General features: G+C 39.3%; 2 protein-coding genes across 3 annotated transcripts; one reads left to right on the top strand and one right to left on the bottom strand.

Moving 5' to 3' along the window:
• Positions 1-2,576: 2,576 nt before the first annotated feature.
• Positions 2,577-9,829, top strand: LOC103983005 (plasma membrane ATPase 1). 2 transcript variants are annotated; one of them, XM_009400126.3, is made up of 21 exons: positions 2,577-3,260; positions 3,361-3,480; positions 3,567-3,665; positions 3,767-3,904; positions 4,101-4,235; positions 4,320-4,499; positions 4,624-4,830; positions 5,235-5,354; positions 5,464-5,583; positions 5,703-5,825; positions 5,907-6,011; positions 6,142-6,286; positions 6,992-7,156; positions 7,241-7,479; positions 7,578-7,610; positions 7,930-8,011; positions 8,181-8,341; positions 8,558-8,743; positions 8,824-9,006; positions 9,089-9,267; positions 9,468-9,829. In XM_009400126.3, the coding sequence occupies exons 1-21, from the start codon at positions 3,192-3,194 to the stop codon at positions 9,562-9,564; spliced, it is 2,886 nt and encodes a 961-aa protein (XP_009398401.1). In that variant the 5' UTR covers positions 2,577-3,191; the 3' UTR covers positions 9,565-9,829. The 2 variants fall into 2 exon arrangements, with proteins under 2 accessions (XP_009398401.1, XP_009398400.2); XM_009400125.3 differs by having other exon boundaries at positions 2,974-3,260; positions 6,992-7,479.
• A 2,449-nt stretch (positions 9,830-12,278) lies between these two features.
• On the bottom strand, positions 12,279-19,341 carry LOC135663530 (plasma membrane ATPase 1-like). Its single transcript, XM_065176842.1, has 21 exons — positions 18,972-19,341; positions 18,764-18,883; positions 18,579-18,677; positions 18,339-18,476; positions 18,007-18,141; positions 17,748-17,927; positions 17,418-17,624; positions 16,893-17,012; positions 16,664-16,783; positions 16,430-16,552; positions 16,246-16,350; positions 15,981-16,125; positions 15,054-15,218; positions 14,732-14,970; positions 14,599-14,631; positions 14,229-14,310; positions 13,900-14,060; positions 13,351-13,536; positions 13,086-13,268; positions 12,825-13,003; positions 12,279-12,609 (listed from the first exon to the last, which is right to left on the bottom strand). The coding sequence occupies exons 1-21, from the start codon at positions 19,038-19,040 to the stop codon at positions 12,513-12,515; spliced, it is 2,886 nt and encodes a 961-aa protein (XP_065032914.1). The 5' UTR covers positions 19,041-19,341; the 3' UTR covers positions 12,279-12,512.
• Between the last annotated feature and the right edge of the window lie 707 nt (positions 19,342-20,048).

Raw genomic sequence — 20,048 nt, 5'->3', positions numbered from 1 at the left:
ATTAGGATCATTATATTTATGAAAGTAAAATATTTAACTTCGTTTTTTTTCATGTCATTGATTCTATTGACAAAAATACTGTTGTAGGTGCTCAGTGATGAACCTTGTACTATATTCATCGACATGAGAATAAATAAGATTAAATATTTCACTTTTATAAGTATATAAATTTGAATGTACTTTATAAGGAACGGGATATTAAAGATAATTAATTAGAGGGGATAATTTTTAATTAGACCTAAAAAAATATTATAACATGTAGTATAAAATATGGCATGCAATTTCGAATGGTACTACCCGGTACGAGAGGTATGTACCGATCCGATGACATATCAGTATACGGATCGTTCGCTACCGGACAAACTATGTTACAATGCTACAGTAATATATTGTAGCAGTGCCACAATGCTACAGTGTTATAAATGTAGCAATGCTATAGTGCTACATAGGAAATCGTTCGATAAACTCTGGTGTACCGTTCAGTACGTTAGTACCATATTGTATCGAGCTAATCTCGAAACACCGATACGGTACGGTATTACATACCTTGATATAAAATACTATATTATAATTTTTTTTATTATATTCTAATATTTTTTAATATTTTTAAAAAATATAATATTATTATAAACATAAAAATACTTTTATAAAATTTTAGAAATAAGATGACTGGGATGAGCGGATGATTGGGGTATTCACAATAGAAAATTTTAGAAACGATATACTTCACGGAAAAAAAAAAATAAAAAAAGGTTTTTTTTTTCCAAAAAATCACCATATTTTTTGTATTAATTGATCATACAAATAATAATTGACGACGTTTGCCGAGTCCGTGTGAATCGATGTCTCTCCCTGCATTCATATATAATCTATTAGATAATTGTGATCGCTCTAATTAGTTATCATTGCTGTTTCACGCCCAACGCCAACGAGAGAATCGACTTCCCTGTCTCAGCCCAGCGACCAAGCACTCGATTATGGCTTCCCATCCACTGAGACAGTGGGGCCGCATCTATCCGACCAATGGCTGGCGCGGTTGACGTGGTTGACCGCTTGGCCGAGACACGCGTTATGCCATAACGAGAGGTCGTCGAGAGGCAATTAAGAAGTTGATGTGAGGAAGGAGGGAGAAGACGACAGCCGCTGCTTCGGACACTGCCGGCATTAATTGCGGAGGCAATCGAGGAAGGACGATTGCTTTGTGGCCCGAAGATTCGTTTTGGAAGCTTTGGTCATGATAACAAACATGATTAAATCCCTCCCTCAATTATTATTGTTATTATTATTTTGAGTTTTCGATCATAGAAGTAATAATCTCTTCGCTTGCAATGATCAAACGAGGAAAATACTAAACTAAACTGAACTACTATAATACTTTAGAAATGGAAGCTTGAGGAGGAGAAAGTATGGAAATCATAATGGATCAAATTATTTTACGATTTATTAAAGGAGGGAGAAAACTAATTTACATGGTTTCAAAATAAAATTTTTACTATATCAGAATCATCAAATACAAAGAATAAGATTTATTTTTCACTCAAGATAAATATTATGAACAAATTTTCTTCTCAGGTAAATTTGAATCTTGTAACGATTTTAAAAATATTTTATCAATCCTAAAAATATTTATACATTCTCCGTCTATTCGAATGTTCCTTAGTCTAGTTTAATTTGAAAAGGATGTATGCAACTAAAAAGACTAAAATAAATGATTGAAATGAATTTGAGATGTATTTGATTGTTCGTAGGATAAAATTTAATAATATTATCTTTTTAGATTTAGTATGTCGAGTTTTCATTGATTAAATCCTGACTGTGATGCTTAGTCGTAAAAATTGAAATTGATTTAGCAAATTGGGTCATTCGAGTAGTGGTTAAAATAAAATTCACAAATATCTATCAATTGTAATTACTAATTAAAACATGAAAAATTGAAAATATGCATCAACTCGAGTGGGATTTTAATATGATTTATATCACTAAATCCATTTATCATGTATAAATGAAATAATTAGTTAAAGACATTTTTGCATGACAAAAAATCTCATCATTTAAGGTCTTACATCTATTTTGTATGATTTTAGAATTTAAAGACAAGCAAAAATAATGCAACTGAGATCCCCATCAACAGAAACCGATTCTAATTCTTTTAATAGGTAACATCAATGTTTTATTTTGATTTTTTAGCTGAAAATATATCAGAAACTCGATTAGTAGTTTGTTTTTTTTATTTATTATCAGAAAAAATACTTTTCAATACTTTCTTTCCCATAGTATATACGGTTATTTCGATCTCGAAAATAATTAAAATATTTTTTATTCATATTTTGATGAGAAATCTAAAAGATCGGATTGTTTAGTTCTCTCCCTCCCTCCTCTTTTATCTCCCTAAAAAAAATCAAAATATATAAATTTTCTAGGAAAAATCATCTTTTTTAATATAATTTATATCGTCATATAAAAAAATTATTTGATTAAAAATTATTTTCTCACTGCAAGAAAATATCATATTTTAGTTATTCATCTTTATGTTGTTTAATATAAGAGAAATGCTTCACCGCACAACATAACTGCAAAGAGAGAGAGAGAGAGAGAGAGAAGCAATTAATGGGGTGAGTTAATTCATTAGAACAAGAGCGGGGGGGTTGATGTGCGCCCACTTTCCCCTCTTCTTCCGACGGCTACTTCGGGTTTGCTGTTCCCCCCACCACCTACCTCTTCTTGTAACTCCCCGATCCCCATCTTTTCTACTACTTACTGCGCTCTCTCTCTCTCTCTCTCTCTTCCGTTCTTTAATCTTTTCCTCTCCTTTTAGTTTGGGCTTTTAGTATTTTGCTCATCGACACTACTCTTGGGTGCGGCTGTTGTTGGTGTTAGTATTTTAGTGTGTGGGTGGGTGATGAGGTAGACAAGGAGGTGTGTGGGGGGAGGGTCATGTCATGTGGCCAAAGCCAGCAAAGATGCTGCTGCTACTGCTGCTTTGATCTACCCTTTATAAAAAGAGCTTTTTGGGCTCTCTTTTCGGCGTTCTGCTCCACCTTCAGTGTGGATTTCCACTACCTAGTCTCGCTCGTCCTCTTCTTCTGCTGCTGAGGAGCAGAGATTTGATACGCAGGAAGACTTAGGGAGAGAGAGAAAGTGTGTTTTCTTCTTCTGTTGGAGCGAGGGAGAAGGAGAGACAGAGATAGAGGATGGGGGAGAAGGATGGCCTCAAGGAGGCTGTCGATATGGATGCCCTCCTCAAGGAAGCTGTCGATCTGGTAAAGATGCGACTTTTATTTCTCCTTCTTTGTTGTCTTCCGATTTGTTCTTCCTTTCATGATCTCTTTGTGATGTGTCTTGGGGCGGTGGTATTTGCAGGAGAACATCCCTTTGGAGGAGGTGTTCGAGAACCTGAGGTGTACCCGGGAGGGCCTCACCACGCAGCAGGCCGAGGAGCGCCTCGCCATCTTCGGCCACAACAAGCTCGAGGAGAAAAAGGTTCGCATCAGCGTTGCGCACTCCCACACTCCTCCGTTCTTCTTCTTCTTCACTGGAGTCTTAGATGTGGTTTTGGGTGGTCGCAGGAGAGCAAGATCTTGAAATTTTTGGGGTTCATGTGGAACCCTCTGTCCTGGGTCATGGAAGCAGCCGCCGTGATGGCCATCGCGCTCGCCAACGGAGGGGTTCGAGACTCGCATCCTCCGTGAAAATCTCAGCTCTCGTCTTGGTTTTATTTCGTCTTCTCACTAGTTCCCTCTTTTTTGTGATTTTCTTCCACACACAGGGGAAGCCTCCGGATTGGCAGGACTTCGTTGGAATCATAACCTTGCTCGTGATTAACTCGACGATTAGCTTCATCGAGGAGAACAATGCCGGCAATGCTGCCGCTGCGCTCATGGCACGCCTCGCGCCCAAAGCCAAGGTTACAGATTGGACCCTACATCCCACTGCAATTACTTTCCATGTTAAATATTCTAAGCTTTTTTATTCTGTTTCTTATGATTTGGATGGGTTTTGTGCAAACTGTTATTTAAGAAAATAGATAACGACTTGAACTGAAAAGAGAGAAAAAAAGAATCTTTTTGGATGATCTTGCTGCTAATATGAAAAAATTTCAGGTGCTTAGGGATGGTCGGTGGAAAGAGGAGGAATCTGCCATCCTTGTTCCCGGAGATATCATTAGCATCAAGCTTGGAGACATCATCCCTGCAGATTCTCGTCTGCTTGATGGAGATCCTTTGAAAATAGATCAGGTTAATGCCTTTTATTTTATTTTATTTTATTTTGTAAGCTAATTTTCTGCTTTATCTCACCTTCTTTTGATGTTTTCTTCCCAGAGTGCCCTTACCGGAGAGTCTTTACCAGTTACCAAAGGTCCTGGCGATGGTGTGTATTCTGGTTCCACTTGCAAGCAAGGTGAGATTGAAGCTGTTGTCATTGCTACAGGTGTGCATACCTTCTTTGGCAAGGCTGCACATCTCGTGGACTCCACTAACCAAGTTGGGCACTTTCAAAAGGCAAGCTTTAAGACCTCTACTTTTTATTTTTCTTCCTGGGATTCTGCCTTTTCAGTTCTGTCAGATTATTGTGTTTTCTGTTGTAATTTGCATAAGGGCTTTTGCTGCCAACTTGTCTTTACAGGTCCTGACGGCCATTGGGAATTTCTGCATTTGCTCAATTGTAGTTGGAATGTTTGTGGAAATTATTGTGATGTATCCAATTCAGCACCGAGCCTATCGCCCAGGAATTGACAATCTTTTGGTTCTTCTCATTGGAGGAATTCCCATAGCTATGCCAACTGTTCTGTCAGTCACAATGGCAATTGGTTCCCATCGCTTAGCTCAGCAGGTCTGTGGAAATCTCTTTTAGTGATTTTGGTTACTTTAGTGACCATCATATTCGGGGAGTCCCTTATCCTCCAGCGTGGTGACAATTTTAGAAGATAAATTGTACCGAACATGTGTTTTAAATGTTATTGTCTCACTTATTACCTAGTAACTATAACAAAATATTTCAATGTCTTGGACTCGAAAAATTGTGACATCAAGGTGTGTATCCTACAATAATCAATATAATGGATATTGGCGTCCAGGAAAGACTGGTAATGAACTGTCTAAGAAGAATCATTGTAGCATAAAGAAGGATTAAAGAGGGCAATGGCAGGTTTCTGTGACAGATTGAACATTGAATTAGAGATTAACCAACTAATGAATTATATTGCTTGATTTTGAGGTAGTTGCGATTTGATGCAGGGAGCTATCACAAAGCGGATGACTGCAATCGAAGAAATGGCTGGGATGGATGTGCTATGCAGTGACAAGACTGGAACACTTACTTTGAACAAGCTCACAGTAGATAAGAATCTTGTCGAGGTCTGACCAAACAATGGATTGCTCATTTGATGCTCCTGTCAGTCTGCTTCTGAAATTGCTTTAATTTCTCCATCTATTCTCACTTTGAGAAATTTGCTGCATTTGCTAGATTTTCACAAAAGGTGTAAGCCAGGACACTGTAATTTTGATGGCTGCTAGAGCCTCTAGAACTGAAAACCAAGATGCTATAGATACTGCTATAGTTGGGATGCTTGCTGATCCAAAGGAGGTTAGTTGTTGCTTCTGCATCATCATACGTCTCAGGTTATTCGAATCTTATCCCGGCTTCTGTTTGTTTTGACTACTGTCCATCTGATTTTTTTTTTTCCTGTACGGGTCTGTTAAAAGGCACGGGCTGGTGTTCAAGAAGTTCATTTCCTGCCATTTAATCCGACTGACAAGAGGACTGCTTTGACTTACATTGATAATGAGGGGAAAATGCATCGGGTTAGCAAAGGTGCACCAGAACAGGTACTAGTCTCATGGCATTTCATTATTATTATTTTTGCACAATTTTTGTGATCTGATGGCTGCTTGTCTATTTTGCTTCAGATATTGAATCTGGCACACAATAAGTCTGAGATTGAGCGCAGGGTCCATGCTGTGATCGACAAGTTTGCAGATCGTGGCCTTCGGTCACTTGCTGTTGCATATCAGGTGGAAGATAGGGGACCAACACATAAACACAATTTCTTATACTGTCTAATGTGATTTTCTAGTTTTTTTACTGATCCTTTTGACTTTGCTATAATTTTCTTTTGACCTTTTAATCATCTGTTCTTTCCAGGAAGTTCCAGAGGGAAGGAAAGAAAGTCCAGGAGGTCCATGGCAATTTATCGGTCTCATGCCACTTTTTGACCCTCCTAGACATGACAGTGCAGAAACAATTCGCAGGGCTCTGAATCTTGGTGTCAATGTCAAAATGATCACAGGTATCTTGGTCGTGTTTGAAATTCTTAATTAACATATTTTCTGCTTCCACATCCGCTTCCTGTAAACTATTAGTTGCCTTGTAAGGTCAATGCAGGAGAAGTAAAATGAGTGAAACACTTTGTTGTAAAAATGTCTGACGGTATCGAGTAAAAAGAAGAGAACTGTCTGAGGAGTCTTGACTTAATCTCTATTGAGATAACATGGAATATCGCCTAATGGATTTAATGGGTCTAGTTTGAATCATTTCACCAATCGTGTAAGCCAACATTAGTACAGATCAGAAGACTGCAGTAACATAGAAGTCACCTTTTTTACCCATAAAAAATCTTGTTCTAAGTGATGGTTTAAGAAGTTACTAAGACATGACAATTTTGTGTAATATCGTTCTGCAAATACACCATAGAAATTGGTCATTATCTTGTGATAGTTATGGTGTCAAGTCCTCTGGTATTAGCTCTAGGCAGATGTTAGCTCCTTTGATTGTGTATAACTGGATGAGTTATCTAAATGAGTAATCGATATGCTTGGCAGCAGAAAGAATATGACATCATTAGGTTTTCTGATATCATGCAAATTGTTTTCTTTCTTTGATGTGGCTAATATTGGGTTGCTGATCTCATCCGCTACTTAAACGAACTTTGGTGTTGGTTTTATGTTCTATATCATGTTTGCCTGACTAACAAGTTTATATAATTTTCAATCAGGTGATCAGCTGGCAATAGGGAAGGAAACTGGCCGTCGTTTGGGGATGGGTACAAACATGTATCCTTCGTCTGCTCTGTTGGGACAAAACAAGGATGAGTCAATAGCTGCTTTGCCAATTGATGAATTAATTGAGAAGGCTGATGGTTTTGCTGGTGTATTTCCAGGTATTCTCACTGTTCTTTCATTTAGACGAGTTTCTCATTGCTTTTTTTCATGGGTGGCAATGTATATGTTTTTTCTATTGCCAGAGCACAAATATGAGATCGTTAAACGCTTGCAAGCAAGGAAGCATATCTGTGGTATGACTGGTGATGGAGTGAATGATGCTCCTGCTCTAAAGAAGGCTGATATTGGAATAGCAGTTGCAGATGCAACAGATGCAGCTCGTAGTGCATCTGATATCGTACTCACAGAACCTGGTTTGAGTGTTATCATCAGTGCTGTCCTTACCAGTCGTGCAATTTTCCAGCGGATGAAAAATTACACTGTACTATACAATTTGCAGCCTAAGTGTTGTTTTTTTAAAAATAATTCATCATTCTTTTTTCTTGAGCCAGTTTTAATAACTGATTTTATGTTTTGCAGATATATGCAGTTTCCATTACAATCCGTATTGTGGTATGTACATGTGTGCCAAAGTCATAATATTTTTTATATTGAAATATTTGAAGTTGCTTATATTTGAGGTTGTTATCTGTTCTAGCATTGCAAGTTTTGAAAGGAATATTTGACATACAACTATTACTGCATATTCCAAAGAAAAAGAAAAATAAAGAACACTTAGCATGTGTTCTCTGCTAAGAAGCATGGCTTGTACATCTTTTTCTTTTTTTGAAGATTTGTGAATTTAGTTTTCAGGAAGAGGGATAAATTCCTTCCTAGTTATATGCATTTGGAAATAACATCTTATGTCCTATGTGTTATTTTTTTTTGACAGCTTGGATTTATGCTGCTTGCGCTTATATGGAAGTTTGACTTTCCACCTTTTATGGTCCTTATCATTGCAATTCTCAATGATGGTAATGCTTTTACATGCTGTTTCCTTTTTTTGCTTAATAGTGACTTTATAGTTCTATCTTTCACCATTGGACTAGGACTGTCAATTGTGATAATTCCAATGCATAATTTTGTAGTTTCTACCATATAATTGTCCTTTCATGTTAAACTCTTCATTGATGATTTTGTCAGGTACCATAATGACCATATCGAAAGACAGGGTCAAACCATCTCCTCTTCCTGACAGCTGGAAACTTGCTGAGATTTTTGCAACTGGAATCATTCTGGGTGGTTACTTGGCAATGATGACAGTCATTTTCTTTTGGGCTGCTTATAAAACTAATTTCTTCCCGGTAAAGCAACTAATTGTTTTGACCTCAAAGAAAACTAGTGCATTGTTGGTGTTATCTATAGAAGCCTCCAGTTCATTAAATGTCTTTTAAAGCTGAAAAACTTAATGGTATAAATTTGCTAATACCAAAGAACCATATAAAACTTTACTTGCTTTCTGAAGCTAATTTGGGTAATACCTTCCAACTAATGCTTGCTTTTGCCTTGTAATTGATCAGCGGATTTTCAAGGTTGAAAGTCTTGAGAAAACAGCCCAGGATGACTTTCAAAAGCTGGCATCTGCGGTCTACCTGCAAGTGAGCACCATTAGTCAGGCACTGATCTTTGTGACAAGATCACGCAGTTGGTCCTTTGTTGAGCGGCCTGGTTTCTTGCTTGTGACTGCTTTCTTGGTTGCTCAGCTGGTAAGGTTTTCCTTGGCTTTGTTTCAATGTGCTTTGTGAATGAACTTCATCGACCTTTATATGACCAAGTGCTTGTGTAGATTGCTACTCTGATAGCTGTGTATGCCGACTGGAGCTTTTCTGCAATTAAAGGGATCGGATGGGGATGGGCTGGTGTTATTTGGCTTTACAACATAATCTTCTACTTTCCACTGGATATCATAAAGTTCCTGATCCGCTATGCTCTGAGCGGGAGGGCATGGGATCTCGTCATCGAACAAAGAGTAATTAATATATGCCTCAGAAACTAATAACTATAATTCGTTTTCACTGAATTCTAAATGACTGAATAATTTGTTCTTGCAGATTGCTTTCACGAGACAGAAGGATTTTGGAAAGGAAGCAAGGGAGCTCAAGTGGGCACATGCTCAGAGAACATTGCATGGTCTGCAACCACCTGACACCAAGATGTTTGGCGACAGGAGCAGCGTTACAGAGCTAAACCAGATGGCAGAAGAGGCCAAAAGGAGAGCTGAGATCGCAAGGTAGGACTAAAGACCTTATGCATTTTATCAGTTTGTGTTTAGTTCTCACTAGATGCTATTTCTACCAAGTACCGAAACATGCATGCGGTTGACAATTCCGATTTGCTGATGATGCATGGTTGTTGAATCGAGTTTTGTACTTTGCTGTACACCTACTGGCTCAACAACTAAATATGTGGATTCTTGCTCCCTACTTGTAGGCTGAGGGAACTACACACTCTCAAAGGACATGTGGAGTCCGTGGTAAGGTTGAAGGGCTTGGATATAGACACAATTCAGCAAGCCTACACGGTATGATTCCCAGGTTGCGATGCCAGAGGGCTGTAAGCCAGCCACTGAGTTCGGCTGAATCATCCACATATGCTTCTGCTGTTGTTTGAAGAGTGAAGTGAGTGAAATCTTCACTATCCGAGTTGTAATCCATCATCCTACACCTGACCTCCTGCAATTTTATATATCATGGTGATCGTGTAGAACCTTTGTTTTCCAACTGTGTGCATTGTATGAGGCGACGGTTTTGTCTCTTGTTTTAACGACAGTCATTTTGCCCCATTCTCATTCATCAGCACCCTTTTGATTTCTGATTTCTTTGGAGTTGGGTGTCAAGCAAATCAAAGCAATAAATGATAGCAAGCAACTGCAGGTGCTTCATGATTGCATCAATCACAGGAAACACATGGGGTGGTAGTTTGAGCATCTCACGTTGTTGTGATGTGATTCTAATTTGGTTTTGTGGCTTGTATCTCTTTGCATTGAATCTAAAAGTTTGCTCAAGCCATCTTTATTATTTTTTTTCTTAGAGTTTTCCTCCTTGTTAGGTCTTGATCAATTAAGCTAGCTAATGTTTCTATAAATTTATTGATTTATAAATCTATTGATGAAGCTTCTAACCCTCATATTAAACTTGGTAAGTATGTCTTGTAAGAATCATCATATTAATGTTTTAGATATAAAATAAACTGATGATGAGGTTTAAACCTTTAAAAATTAATGAATGAAAGAGCACAGTTGCCCAAATGTTCATCATGATGTCCTCATTATGATACCTTTGCATTCAACCATAACTTCTTCAGCAAGTGATTGGGAGTTCGATTAGGGAAGGAGTTAAAGACTATTATCATATGTTACTAATAATCATGCTGATAATTATTATGTATTACTAATCTTTCTTAAAACACACAGAACAACACCATATATATGTAGAGGGATGGATTCATTAGTGCCTTGTCAAAGAATAAAAAAACGATTTTTTCTACTTGTATATATAACTAACTCATATGCTATTAAAATAACATAGTTCTTCTCGGTGATAATCTCTAAAAGATCTTCAAATAGCAAATTTCAAGAACATTTAGGTGGGATTTGTTACGCTGTTAATTATACAAATTGGACGAGCATCTTTATGATCTGATCTTGAACGGGGGGTTATTGATCTATGAGGGTCACGGAGATATTCCTTTTCTCAATTTAGATACATGAAAGGGAAAACAATAGTGCTGCCAAGTCACCCCACCACCTAGGTTGAAGAAGCTGCCTAAGCAAAGGCATAAGCAACTCACAGAAATGGTTCACCAGCCTTTGCTTGTCTCGACCTCCGGAAAAAGGCCAATGAGACCTGATAGGGAAAGCAATAGCGCAGGCGTGCTTTGCTGATTCCCAATCATGGGCTCTCACTTGGAATCGACATACACATGAGCTCGTACTGTCCTCTCACGCGATCGCCGGAACATGATCCCCGGAGAAGTTGTACGAGTTGACCATCAATACACAACGATTAGACCCGTCCTCTCAGTTTTCCCTTGATCATACCAGTGATCTGTTGCCCTCGGCCATGATTTCAGAAGGGGTCGCATACTTAATTGCACGAAGCATTAATTTTTTGATAGCGTGGCCTAACTCCTCGAGCACCGATCCCCATCTTTTGTCTATTTCAAGCATACATCCACCTTGACAGATGACATACCCCCCGTCATCCTTCTCTGATGTAATCGATATGAAGACGTGTTCACTAGTTGTTGACATAAATGAACCCCTATGAGAAACTAAAGAGGGAATGAGCAGCCGACCACCCTCCACCAACAAATTAGGTATAAAAGCTAGCCCTCGAAACCAAACGAGGGGGGCAAACTCAACTTAAACTATCCTGAGCTCTACTAAACCCTCTTCACTTTCTCTATTAACTTAAGCGTCGAAGGGGTCGGGTCCAGATATTCCCTAATGTTGATCAATTATGTGAGACTCGATGCATCTAAAGAGCAATTTGGGGTGACATGAAGTATCACTAGACAAGGCCAAGGCACATCTCAAGACGACTTTGAGCCTCCTTCGGTAAACAAACCAAACTTCAGAAGGACTACGGGTCGATCACCGCATGCCAGCAAAACCTTAGGAATCCACCTATCACCCTAGCCTCACGCTTGAATTGCACGCATACTCTTATCATCAACCATAGGACTGTTGACTCTCTCATAACGATACTATGGCAATAACAATACAAATCTCGAAGTGATTCAACGTATGTACATACTCTTATCGTCAACCAACATGCCATTTCATTGAGATACGAAGGCAAGGCAGGTCGGCTAATGATTAGACCATCAATTTAATTTGGCAAATTTGGCAAGATTTGGCAACTTTTTTTTTTGGAGTAAGGGTTCATTCAATATGACTGAATATATAGTAGATGCTCTACTGATGTGACAAGTCCAATAGTTGATCGAAAATGGTGACCCTACCATCATTATAAGCAATATTTCACTCCAACTCATCTCGGAGATATTGGCCACAACCACAACCAAGTAGGATCACATCACATGCAAATCACAAAGTGGCATCAGAAAGTAGGATGCTCAAACCATCTCCCCATGTGCTTCACGCATTCAAGTGATTGATGACATCTTGAAGCACATGCAGTTGCTTCCCAACACTTATCATTTGATTTCTTTGAGAAGGAACTCCACAGAAATCAGAAACCAAAAGGATACTGATGAATGAGAATGGAGGCAAATGGCTGATGAGACAAAACCATCGCACTCGATAAGATACACGTAATGGAAAACAGAGGTTCTACATAATCATCATGATATGTAAATTTGCATCAGGTCAGGCATAGGATGATGTCACAACTCAGGTAGCAAAAATTTCACTCATATTCACTCTTCAGACAACTGCAGCAGTGGCATTGGTGGATGATTTGACCGATATCGGTGGCTGGCTTGCAACCCTTTGATATCACAACCTGGGAATCATACCGTGTAAGCTTGCTGAATCGTGTCTATATCCAAGCCCTTCAATCTTACAACGGATTCCATATGCCCTTTGAGAGTGTTCAGTTCCCTCAGCCTACAAGTTGAGAGCAAAAATCAGCATATTTAGTTGTTCAGGTAATTGGAGTGTGGCAAAGTACAATGTTCAATTCAATAACCATGTATCGTAAGCAAATGGGAATTCTCGACCACATACATGTTTCGATACTGGTTGAATTGTCATCGAACGATAAATAAGCAAAAAGCGCAACATGCTGTAGTTGATGAAATGCATTATGTCTATAGTCCTACCTCGCAATCTCAGCTCTCCGTCTGGCCTCTTCTGCAATCTGATTTAACTCTGTGAAGCTGCTCCTGTCACCGAACATCTTGGTATCAGGTGGTTGAAGACCATGCAATGTTCTCTGAGCATGTGCCCACTTGAGCTCTCTTGCTTCCTTTCCAAAATCCTTCTGTCTCGTGAAAGCAATCTGCAAGAACAAATTATTCAGTCATTTAGAATTCAGTGAAAAAAAATTATAGTTATTAGTTTCTGAAGCATATATTAATTACTCTTTGTTCGATGACGAGATCCCATGCCCTCCCGCTCAGAGCATAGCGGATCAGGAACTTTATGATATCCAGTGGGAAGTAGAAGACTATGTTGTAAAGCCAAATGACACCAGCCCAGCCCCACCCAATCCCCTTAATTGCAGTAAAGCCCCAGTCGGCATATACAGCTATCAGAGTAGCAATCTACAAAAGCACATGGTATTAGATGATGACAAAGTCGAAAAAAGAGTTCATAAAGCAAGCACATCGAACAAAGCCGACTTACCAGCTGAGCAACCAAGAAAGCAGTCACAAGCAAGAAACCAGGTCGCTCAACAAAGGACCAACTACGTGATCTTGTCACAAAGATCAGTGCCTGACTAATGGTGCTCACTTGCAGGTAGACAGCGGATGCAAGCTTCTGGAAGTCATCCTGGGCTGTTTCTTCAAGGCTTTCGACCTTGAATATCCGCTGACCAATTGCAAAGCATTAGCAAGCATTAGTTCGAAGATATTACTCAAACTAGCTTAGGAAAGCAAGTAAACTTTTACATAGTCCTTCTCTAGTATTAGCAATTTAACACCATTAAGAGTTTTTCAGCTTTAAAAAACATTTAATAAACTGCAAGTTTCTCTATATAACACCAATAAACTTCATAATTCATGACATGAAGGTACTTAGGTTCACAGAACTAGTTTTCTTTGAGGTCAAAAGTTAAGTTGCTTTACTGGAAAGAAATTAGTTTCAATAACTTCATAATTCATGACATGAAGGTGCTTGAAGTTAGGTTCACAGGACCAGTTTTCTTTATGGTAAAAAATTTAGTTGCTTTACCGGGAAGAAATTAGTTTTATAAGCAGCCCAGAAGAAAATGACAGTCATCATTGCCAAGTAACCACCAAGAATGATTCCAGTTGCAAAAATCTCGGCAAGTTTCCAGCTGTCAGGAAGAGGAGATGGTTTAACCCTGTCCTTCGATATGGTCATTATGGTACCTGACATATTAATGAAGAGTTTATCATGACAGGAGGCCTATCATATGGTAGAAACTACAAGATTATGCATTGAAATTATCACAATCGACAGTCCTAGACCATTTACGAATGACAGAGCTGTTAAGTCACCATTGAGCAAAAAAGGGAAGCAGCATACAGAAGCATTACCATCATTGAGGATCGCAATGATAAGGACCATAAAAGGTGGAAAGTCGAACTTCCATATAAGAGCAAGCAGCATGAATCCAAGCTGTTAAAAACAAACATGTATGACATTAGTGTGCTGTTTCCAGATACATATAATCAAGAAGTTATCCTTGTTACTTAAAACTAAATTCACATAAATGTTTTAAATAATCCACATGGAAAGTTTTTTTAATTTTTTTTTTCTTTCAGAAAATGAAGTAGCAATTGTATGTCAAATCATCTTTCCACAGCACACTTTCTAGAACAACATAAAAATATCAAATAAAAGAATGCTCAAATATCACAATAATACAATATACCAAAATGATGACAATTACGGACTGGAACATACCACGATACGGATTGTAATGGAAACTGCATATATCTGCAAAACGTTAGATCACTCATCAGAACTGGCAGAAGCAAACCGAGACAGATGATGAAATATTTACAAATGAACAGTTAGGTTGCAGATTGTAACATACAGTATAATTTTTCATCCGCTGAAAGATCGCACGACTTGTAAGGACAGCACTTATTATAACACTCAAACCAGGTTCTGTGAGTACAATATCAGATGCACTACGAGCTGCATCTGTTGCATCTGCAACTGCTATTCCAATATCAGCCTTCTTGAGAGCAGGAGCGTCATTTACTCCATCACCAGTCATACCACAAATATGCTTCCTTGCTTGCAAGCGCTTAACAATCTCATACTTATGCTCTGAAAACAGAAAAATATGACCATTGCTTCCCGAGGAAATGAAATTGTGAGAAACTTGTCTAAGCAAAGAACAGTGAGAATACCTGGAAATACACCAGCAAAACCATCAGCCTTCTCAATTAATTCATCAATTGGCAAAGCAGCTATTGACTCATCCTTGTTTTGTCCCAACAGAGCAGATGAAGGATACATATTTGTGCCCATCCCCAAACGGCGACCAGTTTCCTTCCCTATTGCCAGCTGATCACCTGATTGAAATTGTAAAACCCGGTTTAGTCAGGCAATCATGATGCAGAACATGAAACCAACACCAGTGTTCCCTTAACTAGTGGGCGAGAACAGCCACCCTGATATTAAAGAAGAAAATTTGCATGATATAAATCTTTAGCCCATCTAACATGATAATAGCAACTGGCCAGATATTTTACGGATGTTTAAAGAAATAATTGTTAAAATAGATATATATATACATGCAACGTCCAGCCAAAGCATTTCACATACTTTTAGCACATTTATTTAGAGAAAGCACAGAATTTTGCAATCTGATTATTGCATCAACTGCACTCCACATAACTGCATCACTTCCACCATACACCAAAACTAGATGAGACCTGACGCATCATCCTTTCAGTAATGAAACACAGCTTACACCCAAAGTCCTATATGATGACATAATTAAAAGTGACTTTTTATGGTAGTTGCAGTCTTCTGATCTGTTCTAATGTCAGCTTATAATATTCATGTCTTGATTGCTGGTGAAATGATTCAAACCTAGACCCAATAAATCCAATAGGTGATATTCCAGATTATCTCAAAAGTATGTCATAGATGAAGTCAAGACTCCTCACATGATTTTCTTCTTTTCATTTACCGCATCGGACTTTGTTTTCAATAAAATGCCACAATCATTTTGCTTCCCCAGCAATGACCTCACATAGTGATTCATAGTTTACAGGAAGTGGAAGTTGAAGCAGAAAAGTAAAAATAACTTTCTATCACAGACACCACACCTGTGATCATTTTGACATTGACCCCAAGATTTAGAGCCCTGCGAATTGTTTCTGCACTGTCATGTCTAGGAGGGTCAAAAAGTGGCATGAGACCAATAAATTGCCATGGACCTCCTGGACTCTCTTTCCTTCCCTCTGGAACTTCCTGGAGAGAGCAGACAGTTAGAGAGTCAAAAGGAACCACAGGGAAGTCAAAAGGATCAGTAACCAACTAGATAAATGCATTAGACAGTAGAAGAAATTGTGTTTGTCATCTATTTTCCACCTGGTATGCAACAGCAAGTGACCGAAGCCCACGATCTGCAAACTTGTCGATCACAGCATGGACCCTGCGCTCAATCTCTGTCTTATTGTGTGCCATATTTAAAATCTGAAGCATAACAGACAAGCGGTCATCAGGTCCCATAAATTATGTGAAAAAAATAAATAAAATGCCAGGAAGCTTATACCTGTTCTGGTGCACCTTTGCTAACCCGATGCATTTTCCCCTCACTATCAATGTAAGTTAATGCAGTCCTCTTGTCGGTAGGATTGAATGGCAGAAAATGAACTTCTTGAATGCCATCCCGTGCCTTTTAACATACAAGAAAGAAGAGACCGATGATAGTTGAAACAAACAGAAGTTACGATAAGATTCGACACTTTAATCAGACACGTATGACAATGCAGAAGCAACAACTAACCTCCTTTGGGTCAGCAAGCATCCCAACAATAGCGGTATCTATAGCATCTTGGTTTTCAGTTCTTGAGGCTCTAGCAGCCATCAAAATTACAGTGTCTTGGCTTACACCTTTTGTAAAAACCTAGTAAATGAAGTAAATTTGTCAAAGTGAGAATAGATGGAGAAACTAGGGCATTATACAAAGTAAATAGAAAGGAGAATCAAATGAGCAATCCCTAGTCTAGGCAGACCTCAACCAGGTTCTTATCTACTGTGAGCTTGTTCAAAGTAAGAGTTCCAGTCTTGTCACTGCATAGCACATCCATCCCGGCCATTTCTTCGATTGCAGTCATCCGCTTTGTGATAGCTCCCTGCATCAAATCCCAACTACCTCAAAATCAAGCAATATAATACATTAGTTAATTAATCTCTAATTCAATGTTCAATAAGTCACAGCAACCTCCCATTGCCCTCTTTAATCCTTCTTTATGCTACTATGATTCTTCTTAGACAGTTCATTACCAGTCTTTCCTGGACTCCAATATCCATTATATTGATTATTGTAGGATACACACCATGATGTCACAAATCTTCGAGTCCACGACATTGAAATATTTTGTTATAGTTACTAAGTATTAAGTGAGACAATAACATTTAAAAACACATGTTCAGTACAATTTATCTTCTAAAATTCTCACCACACTGGAGGATAAGGGACTTCCCGAATATGATGGTGACTAAAGTAACCAAAAACACTACAAGAGATTTTCACAGACCTGCTGAGCCAAGCGATGGGAACCAATTGCCATTGTGACTGACAGAACAGTTGGCATAGCTATGGGAATTCCTCCAATGAGAAGAACCAAAAGATTGTCAATTCCTGGGCGATATGCTCGGTGCTGAATTGGATACATCACAATGATTTCCACAAACATTCCCACTGCAATTGAGCAAATGCAGAAATTCCCAATGGCCGTCAGGACCTGTAAAGACAAATTGGCAGCAAAAGCCCTTAAGCAAATTACAACAGAAAACACAATAATCTGACAGAACTGAAAAGGCAGAATGCCAGGGAGAAAAATAAAAAGCAGACGTCTTAAACTTGCCTTTTGAAAGTGCCCAACTTGGTTAGTGGAGTCCACGAGATGTGCAGCCTTGCCAAAGAAGGTATGCACACCTGTAGCAATGACAACAGCTTCGAGCTCACCTTGCTTGCAAGTGGAACCAGAATACACACCATCTCCAGGACCTTTGGTAACTGGTAAAGACTCTCCGGTAAGGGCACTCTAGGAAGAAAACATCAAAAGACGATGAGATAAAGCAGAAAATTAGCTTACAAAATAAAATAAAATAAAAGGCATTAACCTGATCTATTTTCAAAGGATCTCCATCAAGCAGACGAGCATCTGCAGGGATGATGTCTCCAAGCTTGATGCTAATGATATCTCCGGGAACAAGGATGGCAGCTTCCTCCTCATTCCACCGACCATCCCTAAGCACCTGAAATTTTTTCATATTAGCAGCAAGATCATCCAAAAAGATTCCTTTTTTTCTCTCTTTTCAATTCAAGTTGTTATCTATTTTCTTAAATAACAGTTTGTACAAAACCCATCCAAATCATAAGAAACAGAATAAAGAAGCTTGGAAAATTTAACATGGAAAGTAATTGCAGTGGGATGTAGGGTCCTATCTGTAACCTTGGCTTTGGGCGCGAGGCGTGCCATGAGAGCAGCGGCAGCATTACCGGCATTGTTCTCCTCAATGAAGCTAATCGTCGAGTTAATCACGAGCAAGGTTATGATTCCAACGAAGTCCTGCCAATCCGGAGGCTTCCCCTGTGTGTGGAAGAAAATCACAAAAAAGAGGGGAACTTGTGAGAAGACGAAATAAAACCAAGAAGAGAGCTGAGATTATCACGGTGGATGCGAGTCTCGCACCCCTCCGTTGGCGAGCGCGATGGCCATCACGGCGGCTGCTTCCATGACCCAGGACAGAGGGTTCCACATGAACCCCAAAAATTTCAAGATCTTGCTCTCCTGCGACCACCCAAAACCACATCTAAGACTTCAGGGAAGAAGAAGAAGAACGGAGGGGTTTGAGAGTGTGGAACACCGATGCGAACCTTCTTCTCCTCGAGCTTGTTGTGGCCGAAGATGGCGAGGCGCTCCTCGGCCTGCTGCGTGGTGAGGCCCTCCCGGGTGCACCTCAGGTTCTCGAACACCTCCTCCAAGGGGATGTTCTCCTGCAAATTCCACCGCCCCAAGACACATCACAAAGAGATCATAAACGGAAGAACAAAGAAGAAGGAGAAATAAAAATCGCATCTTTACCAGATCGACAGCTTCCTTGAGGAGGGCATCCATATCGACAGCCTCCTTGAGGCCATCCTTCTCCCCCATCCTCTCTCTCTCCTTCTCCCTCACTCCAACAGAAGAAGAAAACACACTTCTCTCGCTCCCTAAGTCTTCCTGCGTATCAAATCTCTGCTCCTCAACAGAAGAAGAGGAGGAGCGAGAGTTGGCAGTGGAAATCCACACTGAAGGTGGAGCAGAGCGCCGAAAAGAGAGCCCAAAAGGATATTTTTATAAAGGGAGAAAGAAGTGGAGGAACAAAATCCAAGATTGGATGAGCAGAGCAGAAAGGCCAAAGGAAAAGGAGGAGACGAGAAAGATGAAAGAACCGAAAGGGGAGAGCAGCAGTAACTCGCGGTTAAAGAGATGTGGGGAGTTTTAAGAACGAAGGCAGCGCGAAGCAGTGCGAGTGCGTGCACATCAAACGCCCCCCCAAGCCGTGTTTGTGTTATGTTCTGATGAATTAACGGACGCCATTAATTGTCCCCTGCCGTACCTCCTCAAAATGCATTCCGGGGGCGTGGGCAAGTACTTTGCTTTGAAACAATAATAGGAAAACACCGTACCGTCCGGTGCCATTAACCGGAAGTACATTTGTCTCAGATTTAACGTTTTTAGTAAAACACACAAAATTAGAAAAAAGGAAGATACGTACCGTACCTACTGTACGGTTTATGGATTGGAAATATTTATATCTTTAGATTTAATGTTTTAATTAAAAATAAAAAATTAAAGAAATGAAGTTTATCATAAACCTTTATGTGACAATATACTTACGCTACGTTTCTAAAAATTTAAATATAGATATTTTGAATGTTGGGTAAATATAAATTGGTAATGTTTAAGATGAATTCTCATAAAAAAAAAAAATATCCTTAACAAATTCTTACAAAACCGTCCTGTCACTCTTTCCTCACTTGTGATTGATGGCACGAGGAGATACGGCTCACCAACTTGTGATAGATGACGAGAGATGACCTATAGACGATCACTCTTATCCTTTTTCCCTCCCCCAACCTATGGTGAAAACCCTATCTTCTCCCTCGCTCATGGTCG

Source organism: Musa acuminata, chromosome BXJ1-4, assembly GCF_036884655.1.
Source record: "Musa acuminata AAA Group cultivar baxijiao chromosome BXJ1-4, Cavendish_Baxijiao_AAA, whole genome shotgun sequence".
In the NCBI taxonomy this organism is placed as follows: domain Eukaryota; kingdom Viridiplantae; phylum Streptophyta; class Magnoliopsida; order Zingiberales; family Musaceae; genus Musa; species Musa acuminata.
This window is presented reverse-complemented; position numbering and strand designations above follow the sequence as displayed.

Coding starts and splice junctions, on each gene's coding strand:
- LOC103983005 (XM_009400125.3), top strand. CDS start 3,192: ATGGGGGAGAAGGATGGCCTCAAGGAGGCTGTCGATATGGATGCCCTC. Junction 6,287..6,991: donor CAATGTCAAAATGATCACAG/GTATCTTGGTCG, acceptor ATTTTCAATCAG/GTGATCAGCTGGCAATAGGG. Junction 9,007..9,088: donor ATCTCGTCATCGAACAAAGA/GTAATTAATATA, acceptor TTGTTCTTGCAG/ATTGCTTTCACGAGACAGAA.
- LOC135663530 (XM_065176842.1), bottom strand. CDS start 19,040: ATGGGGGAGAAGGATGGCCTCAAGGAGGCTGTCGATATGGATGCCCTC. Junction 17,625..17,747: donor AAGTTGGGCACTTTCAAAAG/GCAAGTTTAAGA, acceptor TTGTCTTTACAG/GTCCTGACGGCCATTGGGAA. Junction 14,632..14,731: donor AGCGGATGAAAAATTATACT/GTATGTTACAAT, acceptor AACGTTTTGCAG/ATATATGCAGTTTCCATTAC.